We start from the raw sequence: 10,000 nt of genomic DNA on the forward strand, positions 1-10,000 counted from the left end.
CGTTCCGGTCGAAGGAAGGGGGGTGCGAGGGGGAGGCTGGGGGTGCGGTGAGGGGGAGGGGGAGGAGGGGGGGTTACGTGGTGAGATATTCTTGGTATGAGAAAAATTGCCTGTGGGTATTTGTTAGCTTTTACCCGGCCGAGCGAACGCCTTTTATGTTGTAAGCTAAGGGATTGGAGCTACGATCTGGTTATTGAATTGATATGTTATTTCTCTGCGTGGCTGCCCGGTCAATGTACGTATATACATGTGTATGTATATATTTTTTTCTTCTTTTTTGGGGGGGAATTTCCGATCAGCTACGAATTGTAAAATTGTTCCCCCCCATTACGTCTCTCGTAAACATTGTAAATCTATATAATGCATGATGCCACTTCATCACAACAGGAGATCGACTTCCTATCAATGATGCATGCTAGTACAAGATTGCCCCGCGTCACGACACCGCCTGGCTTCCCCACTCCCCATCCTGCCCCCTACTTTCGACCCCCAACGCCCCCCTCTCCACCCTACACCCCCATCTCCTACCCTTTATTTCCTTCCCTGACGCCCCCCCCCCATCCCGACCCTGCACCCCTGACACCCTATCCCTCATCCCTATCCCTTACTTTCGAACCACCGATCCTGGCCTTCCCCCTCCACCCCCAGCCCCCCGCCTCTACCCCCACCCCCACTCCACCCGTGTTCTTGATCGGATGGGTTTCTCGGCATCCACGCACACGCAGGCCGTCTGCCCCGCCACGCAGGTTATTCATCTGGCCTTTCTGACTGAACTCGCGTGAACAAAACTCAAAAGGGATATTTGCGGGCGTGGGCGTGTCGGGAGGAGGACGTGGACGCAAAAGAAGGATACTTTACGAGCACTTTCCCATCGCAGGAATTATTGACAGTGTGGTGACTAGTGTCCTGTTGAATAAATTGTAGATTTGTATTATGTATTTGTTTACGGTCTTCTTAGTATTTTTCCTACTCGTATAATGTGTACGCATTGTTTTCTTGTATATGTATTTTTTGAGATATCGTTTTTATTAGCATTGTTCATTTTGGAGAAATGTGAAAATGTGAAGTTGTCATGTCGTAAATTTCTGCCTCCCCTTTTTCACCCGTCTTTTTTCTCCTCCTCTTCCTCCTCCTCGGCCTTTGTCTCCTTGAATTCCAATTTCGTAATGGGCCGATCCTTGTGTGCAACTTGAAAAAAAGATTGAGCACCGAAAATTACTCGCTCTATATCCTGAGTATCATCACGGCCTCGATATTGACATCCCAAGTAGATAGGAGAAAACAAAGCTAACACAGCAACCGCGTCCCATCGAGTTTCCCGGGAAACCCGACCACAGGCACACAGCCTTGCCCCCTCCCCTCCCCCACCCCGACACACACAGCCTGCCTCCCGACGCCTAGACCGAGCCCAGCCCGAGGTCCGCGGGCGGCAGCAGCGACGGCGAGGGCGAAGGAGTCGAGCGGAGCACGAGGCGGCCGGCGAGCCAGCCAGCCGGCCAGCAAGTGTGTGTGTGGCAGCAACCAAGAAGACTTGTGTCGAGGAAGAGGACTCTGCCAGGCGGCGAGTGTGTGTGTGGCAGCAACCAAGGAGGCGAGTGTCGAGGAAGAGGAACCTGTGTCGTACTCACCCAGAATCTGACCGAACACGCTCCGCCCATCTTCGCCCATGCAGGCAGAGCGGGCGTCGAAGGGGTTGGTGAACTGGACGAATGCGTATCCCTTATGCATGCTGATTCCTGTAGGGCGAGGGAGACGCGGGAATTAATAGCAGAAGTATGCAAATGGAGGCGCGCTTATCGGCCAAAGGGAGGGGAAGGAGGAAGGGAACAGGGGGAAAAGAGGGGATAATAATGCAGGGCGCTCGCCGGGCTGCTCTCTCTGACCTGCAAGGGAAAGGCTCCAGCCGGACAATGATCACTCTGATCAACTACAATAAACATATTTCCAGGATACGTACAGTACAAATCCGGATAAACGCCGCTAAAATCTCACGCTGCAACAAAACCCCCTGAAAAAATAAACACACCAAAAGAAAAAAATGGCAACAAAAATGCATTCATTCCGGCACGCACAGGAAATTCAGTGATAAGAATGCTAATTACTCCTCACATGAACCATCGCAGCTAGAAAGCCTCGCAATCACAGCACATAAAAATAGAAGAAAACGAAAAAAAAATCACGAACAGCATTATGCACAGAACACAGAAAGCACCAAGCCTTTCCATTCCGTGAATCCCAGCCCATGATTCTCGAAAATAATAATGCCGTGACGTAATATAGAATTGCAGACGCCCACGCCCTCGGGTCTGAGCAACCGTACTTGTCTCGGTGTCAAAGGTCAGCGCTGGATTCGGGGCTTAGGGCCTCCTCTCACGCGACACCGTGCCAGGACAAGGTACCTATGGGGGAGGGGGGAGTGCCATCACATCAACGAGGATGAGGGGGGGAGTGCCATAGCATACGAGGAGTAGAGCATTGCGTGGGGGGGAGGAGTGCCATAGCATACGGGGAAGAGAGCATTAAGTTGGGGGAGGGGGTGTTAGTGCCATAGGGGTGCCAGGGATAGGGAGGGGAGAGAGGTGGCACGGGAGTGAGGAGCAGGGAAGGAACACCACACGAGCACAGAGGATGCAGCGGGAGGAAATCAGAGGAGGATTGAGGATCGGGAGGGAGAAAGGGTGACACGAGAATGAGGACCAAGGGAAGAGTGCACATAGAATGAGTGGGTGAGTATGGGTCCTTGGGGAAGAGCTAACACTAGGAAGGGAGGGTGCCATAGCTGGGGGAGGGGATACCATAGGAGCACTGAGGATAGGGATGGAGGAGGAGTGACAATGGAACGAAGGGAGGGAGGGGGGCGAGGCAAGCAGTGCCATAGGGAACGGCATCGACACTCTGGCAGCCACTTCCTCGCACGTGTCAAGTATGTGGGATTTAAGAGCATTATGGACCAGCATGCCCCCGTGTTTAGCCGTGATGGGCCATATCCTACTACCAAAGTTGAGTCGAACTTTTTAGATTATTTTTTTTCTCTGCGAGAGCGAGAACTTGGGAAAGGACACGGCCAGGGGGAGAGATAGGGGAGGGGGGGTGATGATAGGATGCGGGTGGGATGGTATCCTTCCGTGTTCCTTCCTCAAGATAACGTCAAGACTTCCTTGTGTCGAGCCTCCTCCTTGTAACTTTCCCTCCTCCTCCTTCCCCGCAGGTGAGTAAACACGCTAACTCAGAAGGAGGGAGAGAGGAGGAGGAGAGGAAAGGAAAAGACGGAGGTGGGGAGAGGGTGGGAGGGAGGGAGAGAGAGGAGGGAGAGAGAGAGGGAGAGGGAGGGAGGGAGAGGAGAGAGAGGAGAGAGAGACGAGAGAGAGAGAGAGAGAGAGAGAGAGAGGAGAGAGAGAGAGAGAGAGGGAGGGAGAGAGGGAGAGGGACGAGACGAGAGAGACGAGAGAAGAGAAGAGGAAGACGGCGGGAGGGAGAGAGAGAAAGACGAGAGGGAGAGAGAGGACGGGAGAGGGAGGGAGACGGACAGAGGAGGGAGAGAGAGAGAGACGGCAGGAGGGAGGAGACGAGAGGAGGAGGAGAGAGAGAGAGAGGAGAGAGAGAGAGAGAGAGAGAGAGAGAGAGAGAGAGAGAGAGAGAGAGAGAGAGAGAGAGAGAGAGCGAGCGAGCGAGAGCTTGAGAAGCGAGAGAAGAGAGCGCAATGAGAGAGAGGGGGAGAGATAAGAATAAGAGAGAGAAAAGAGAGAGAGTGAGAGAGAAAGACAAAGAGAAAGAAAGAAAAAGAAGAAAGACGAGATAAGAGAGAAGAGAGAAAAATATATATATATACAGAAAGAGAGAGAGAGAGAGAGAGAGAGAGAGAGAGAGAGAGAGAGAGAGAGAGAGAGAGAGAGAGAGAGAGAGAGAGAGAGAGAGGGGGGAGGAGGAAGGGAGGGAGGGAGGGAGGGAGGGAGGGAGGGAGGGAGAGAAGAGAGAGAGAGAGAGAGAGGAGAGAGAGAGAGAGAGAGAGAGAGAGAGAGAGAGAGAGAGAGAGAGAGAGAGTATGAGAGAGAGAGCGAGAGCGAGCGAGAAACGAGAGAGAGAGAGAGAGAGTGAGAGAGAAAGAGAGAGAGAGAGAGAGAGAGAGAGAGAGAGAGAGAGAGAGAGAGAGAGAGAGAGAGAGAGAGAGAGAGAGAGAAAGAGAGAGAGAGAGAGGGGGGGGGGAGAAGAGAATAAAAATAAGAAGGAAAAGGAGAAGTAGGAGAAAGACAAAGAGAAAGAAAGAAAAAGAAAAAGACAGATAAGAAGAAAAGAGAAAAAAATATATAGATACAAATTCTAAAGAAGAAAGAAAGAAGAGAAAAGAAAAGAAAAGAAAAAAAACACTTGCATTCCTAAGTCGTCCTCACGCCCACGACGCAACAGGAGCAAATGAGCCACTTAGGCTTAGCTTCGCCCCGCCCATCACCCAAGCTGGCCTCTGCCCGCCCGCACGCACGCCCGCACGCCCACACGCCGGATTTGGGCCCAAGGGAATTTCAATCTCGCGCGCAGATTTTCGAAGATCATAGGCGCTCTTGTGAGAAGGGGGGGCGGAGTTAAGATATATGTGGATATCTGTTCTATGAGAGAGAGAGGGGGGAGGAAGTTAAAAAAGGGAGGGAGAGGGGGGAGGAAGGAATTACGGAGGGAGGGAGAGGGGGGAGGAAGGAATTACGGAGGGAGGGAGGGAGGAAGGAAGGAATTAGGGAGGGAGGGAGAGTTAGGGAATGAGGGAGGGTGGGAAGGAAGGAAGGAAGGAGTTAGGGAGGGAAGGAGGAAAGGAAAGAAGGAAGGAAAGGAAAGGGAAAGGGAAAGGGAAGGGAAAAGGGAAAAGGGAAAATGGAAAGGGAGAGAGAGAGAGAGAGAGAGAGAGAGAGAGAGAGAGAGAGAGAGAGAGAGAGAGAGAGAGAGAGAGAGAGAGAGAGAGAGAGAGGGGGGGGGGAGACAGAAAGCCAGAAAGACAAAAAGAGATAACGAGAGAAAGAGACAAGCAAGCAAGCAAGCAAACAAGAGGGCGAGGGCGTCACACTGCCCACGATGATTTTAATCTTCGTTAAATGTATCACAAGCATGGCCAGGCTGCTCTCTAATCTCCTGGTGATTGAGTTCGCTTGGCCAAGCACGGGCTGCTGTTTTCTATCTGTAGGCGCTCGTTGGTCGTTTGCTTGTTCACTTGTTTGTGTTTCTATGTTTGCTTGTTCACTTATTTGTGTTTGTTCGCTTGCTTGTTCACTTGTTTGTATGTTTGTTTGTTCGCTTGCTTGTGTGCTTGTTTGTTTGTTCACTTGCTTGTGTGCTTGTTTGTTTGTTTGTTCACATGTTTGTGTGCTTGTTTGTTTATCTGGTTGTGTTGGTGACTCGCAATCAGAGTATACATCCATACTGCTCTTACTGTTATTTTATCTATATGTGTCTGTCTGTCTGTCACTGCCGTCCTACTTGTCTGCTTACCTGCCTGTCTATCTATCTGTACCTGCCCCCCTCCCCCTCTCTTTCTCTCTTTCTCTCTCTCCATATTCATCATCACATTATCATCCCTCCCTCCTTCCCTCCTCCCTCCCTCCCTCCTCCATCTTTACCTCCACCTCCACTACCTCCTCCACTACCACCACCTCCTCCCTCCCTCCCTCCCTCCCCCCCTACCGATCCAACCAGCCCGCCCAGCCACTTTTACAGGGGGGGGAGGGGGGGTGAAGGCAGCGAAGCACCCCTTTTCGCCCGAGTCACACCGGCGCATAAAACACCGTGTCTCTCTCGCGTAAATCCCTCCCGCGAAGGGGTTGACTAAGCATGATGGATCTGTAATTTCTCAAGAAGATATGCAGCGTCTTCGTCTTGTGTGTGTGTGATCTTTTTTTTTTGGGGGGGGGTCTTTTTTTGGGGGGAGGGGGGATCTAAATATAGCAAAGAGGAAAGGCTAATCAGCTGATGTGTACGACTGCAATGAAGTTTTATTTCCTCCTGTACTTCTTCTTCTTCTTCTTCTTCTTCTTCTTCTTCTTCTTCTTCTTCTTCTTCTTCTTCTTCTTCCTCCTCCTCCTCCTCTTCTTCTTCTTCTTCTTCTTCATCTCCTCCTCCTCCTCCTCTTCGTTTTTTTTCCTTCTTCTTTTCGAGTTAATGAGACCTGTTCAATACGAACTGCTGTGTTCACGTCTCGAGCCCGCAAGTAAGGGTCAAAAGGTCAGTTGAGGAAGGCGACCGGTGATTGGTCAAGGTCACGAAAGCGGGGGGGAGGGGAGGAGGGGGGTTTTTGGGTTAGATATCCCTTCTCCTTCTTTCGTTCTTTTATCTTTCGCTTTCTTTCCCTCCTCCCTCATTCCTATCTCCTTTCCTTCTTTCCTTCTCTCTTTCGCCCCCCCCTCATTCCTACCTTCTTCCCTTCTCTCTTTCTCTTTTTCTTTCTCTCTCTGGCTCTCCCTTCCCGTAATTGTTATCAATTCTCTCTCTTTCCCCCTCCCTTCCTATCTAATTTCTTTCTCTTACTCCCCTTCCTCTTTCTCCCTCGCTTTCCTCTCCTCCTTTCTTTAGCTCTGCCATTCTAATTGCAGCTCGAAATAAGAATGAACGAAGAAAAGGGTAAGTGGGGAATGATGATGAACAAGACACGAATGTAAAAGGAAACGAGGATAGTAGCGCCGTAGATTGCTGAACGAAATGTAATTATGGATGACGCAAATAGATGACGATGACGTGGCTAGTGACTATGACGATGACGATGATGATTAATAGTGAAGACAACGATGCCGATGACGACGACGGCAGCGACCCTCGAGACAACGAGGATGACGCTGGCGATGATGACGGTGACGACGACGACGATGCCGCTGATGATTGATCATGATGATAATGATGATGATAATGATGATGATGATAATAATGAAAACAACAAAGAAAGCAACCTCCTGAACCCGGAGGAACACTGATATGCAAGAGGAGGACAACAAAAGAAAGCAACCTTCCTGAGAGAGAGAGAGAGAGAGAGAGAGAGAGAGAGAGAGAGAACACTGAGAGAGAGAGAGAGAGAGAGGGAGAGAGACAAATTAATTAAGACCTTCAGGAGAGAGAGAGAGAGAGAGAGAGAGAGAGAGAGAGAGAGAGAGAGAGAGAGAGAGAGAGAGAGAGAGAGAGAGAGAGAGAGAGAGAGAGAGAGAGAGAGAGAGAAAAGAGAAAATGCACAGAAAGAGAATGAGAAAGAGAGAGGAGAAATAGAAGAGAAAATATACAGAATTAAAAAAATAAGAAAAATTTACCCCCTCCCCCCAACCTCCTCGGCTGCCGCAACAAAATTTAAGTCTCCGGTGAAAATAGCGTTGACCCGAGACCGAAGCCAAAGACCATTTTTTTTTAATCCTTCTAAACGTCGCTTAAAAAAAAATACACTAATAACACGGCACTAGATTTTCATAACAGGTTCCAATGACCTAATCACCGCGATCTGTCGAGAAAATTGGACCGCGTTTAATAAGTAGAAGCATTACCGTCCAATTTATCGTAATGACGTCATCAGCCTACAATTACCCGCTGCCAGACGTAGCTCGCCCCGTCATAAATCAGCCACAACTTGCCGATACACTAAAGACGCGGAAGGGCTTTTCAATAAACACGGGCGGCGTTTATGCCCGGGAATAAATCGAAGGCGAGGGAGAGAGAAAGAAAGGAGGAGGAAGCGGCGCGCGATTACCGAGCGCGGGATTTTTTGGGCTGGTCATCTCTCGCGGTTTTATTCAGATGTTTATTAGACTTTTTTCAGTTTGTGTGTGTTTTTTTTAAATTCATTCGGGCATTGTAATTGCGCGACATGGAGGTTTTAAGGCGAAAGGGGCATAGATTTCTTATATTTTTATTTATCTATTCATTTATTTTTATTTATCATTATTATATATATATTTTTTGTAATTGTAAATAAATGAAATGAAGGTTTTGCGACAAAATGAACATAAATTTCTTTTCCTTCTATTTTTTTTGTCATTAATTGTAATTATACGAAATGTAAGTCATGGCGAAACGAATGTATTTCTTTTTCTCTTAATTCACGATTTTTGTATTAATTGTAATTAAACGAAATGTAGGTTCTATGAGGCAATGAACATAGATTTCTTTACCTTCTAACTTATGTTTCTTTATAAATTGCAATTAAACAAAATGTAAGTTTTATAGCGAACTGAACAAATTTATCTTCCTCTTAATTCACATTTTTTTTTTTTTTTTTTTTTTTTTTTTGCTAATTGTAATTAAACGAAATGAAGGTTTTATGGCGAAATGAACAACCTCATTATCAAAGAGACCTCGAAAGTCGTTTTGGGCGGCGATGCTTGGGCGTAGAGACCCGTGTAATTAGACGGAGGCAAGTGAATTAGCAAACTGTGTAACAAGGTGGAAGTAAATTATACCAAGAGATGGCGGTTGTTGCTAGAAGAAAAAAGAAAAAAAAATGTCTTGGTACAATTCGCTTAAGAAAAGGTGTATTCGTGGTGTTTACGTACATGCGTGGACAGACAGACGCACACACTACTAATTTACATAATCTACCATGTCTATCTACCCGTGTAACTACCTGTCGATATACCATCAATTCACCCTCGACCAATAAGCCTACATCCATTACAATAAACGGACAGACAGATGAATACACACACACACACACACACACACACACAAACACACACACACACACACACACACACACACACACACACACACACACACACACTGAGACACACACACACACACACACACACACACACACACACACACACACACACACACACACACACACACACTTACAAACCTACAAAACCACCCACACCCATACACAAACACACCCACCTACACCCACAACCACCACCCCTCCCCATCACGCCCTCACGCCCGACCAGAGCCCCGCCCACGAACCGACGGGCGCACAAGGCATAATGAAAATAATGATAGCCGAAGAAACGCCCGCGATGATTTACGAGCAAGACGAGCGAGAGAGATTATGATAGACCTGCGCCGCCGCCCACGAGGACAAGGTGAATATGAGGAGATATTAATGAACTCTTGGAGGAGGAGGAGGAAGGAAGAGGCGGAGGAGATGGAGGGGGGAGGCGAGGGGAGGGAAGGGGGGGCGGCAAGGGGAGGGAGGAGGTAGAGGGGGTGAGAGGGAAAGAGGGGGAGGTAGGGGAGGAGGATCGGATGGAGAAGGATGGAATGGAGGAGAAGGGAGGATTGGAGGAGATGGAGAAGAGGAGGGGGAAGGAGGAGAGATGATAGGAAGGATGGGATGAAAGAAAAAGAAGGAGGAATGAGAGGAGGAGGGGATTAGAGGGGAGGGAAGGGGAAACAAAGAAGGAGTTGGGACGACAGACCTTGGAGAAAGAAGAATGGGAAAGACGGGGAAAGAAGCGAGAATAACGAGGGAGTAAAAAAAAAAAGAATGGGGTGAGGGGAAGATGAGGAGGGAAGTGAAGACGGAGGCAAGAATAGCAAAAGAGAAGGGAGAGGGAAGAAGAAGAAGAAGAAAATAAGCCAATCATAATTTCTCACAATCAGGCCTCTCGTGTCTCTCTCTCATCCCCCTTTCCGATATAGCAATAATTCACTCAAAACGAAGAGAGAGAGAGAGAGAAAAAAAAACTCAGTATCAATGGTCATGACAAAACGAGATTTATTGGTCGGAATTGTAACCGATCCAGAGTGCTCATAAACTACAAGGGCGGTCGATAACTTTTGCCTTTGCGGTTTGACGTGGTTACGGGAATAGGAGGAGGAGGAGGAGGAAGAGGAGGAGAAGGAATAGGAGGAGGAGGAGGAGGAGGAGGTAGAGGAGGAGGTGGAGGATGAGGAGGAGGGGAAGGAAAAGAAGGAGGAGGAGAAAGAGGATCAGGAGGAAGTGGAGTAGTAGGAGGAAGAGGAAGTGATAATCTTAAGGTAATGACAACGATTATCATAAAAAATAAGACAGTGATTATAAAGCGACTTAAGATCAAAGGCATGATAA

At 48.4% G+C, this 10,000-nt stretch overlaps 1 protein-coding gene across 6 annotated transcripts in view; it reads right to left on the bottom strand.

The window, feature by feature from the left end:
• The window catches only part of LOC113809770 (heterogeneous nuclear ribonucleoprotein C-like 3), a 670,724-nt gene that overhangs the window by 289,608 nt on the left and 371,116 nt on the right, over positions 1–10,000 (bottom strand). For all 6 annotated transcript variants that reach the window (XM_070121046.1, XM_070121047.1, XM_070121045.1 and 3 more), the window contains one exon: positions 1,629–1,736. In XM_070121046.1, coding sequence (XP_069977147.1) covers positions 1,629–1,736 — 108 coding nt within the window. The remainder of the gene's footprint in view (positions 1–1,628; positions 1,737–10,000) is intronic.

Source organism: Penaeus vannamei, chromosome 4 (assembly GCF_042767895.1).
Source record: "Penaeus vannamei isolate JL-2024 chromosome 4, ASM4276789v1, whole genome shotgun sequence".
NCBI lineage: Eukaryota > Metazoa > Arthropoda > Malacostraca > Decapoda > Penaeidae > Penaeus > Penaeus vannamei.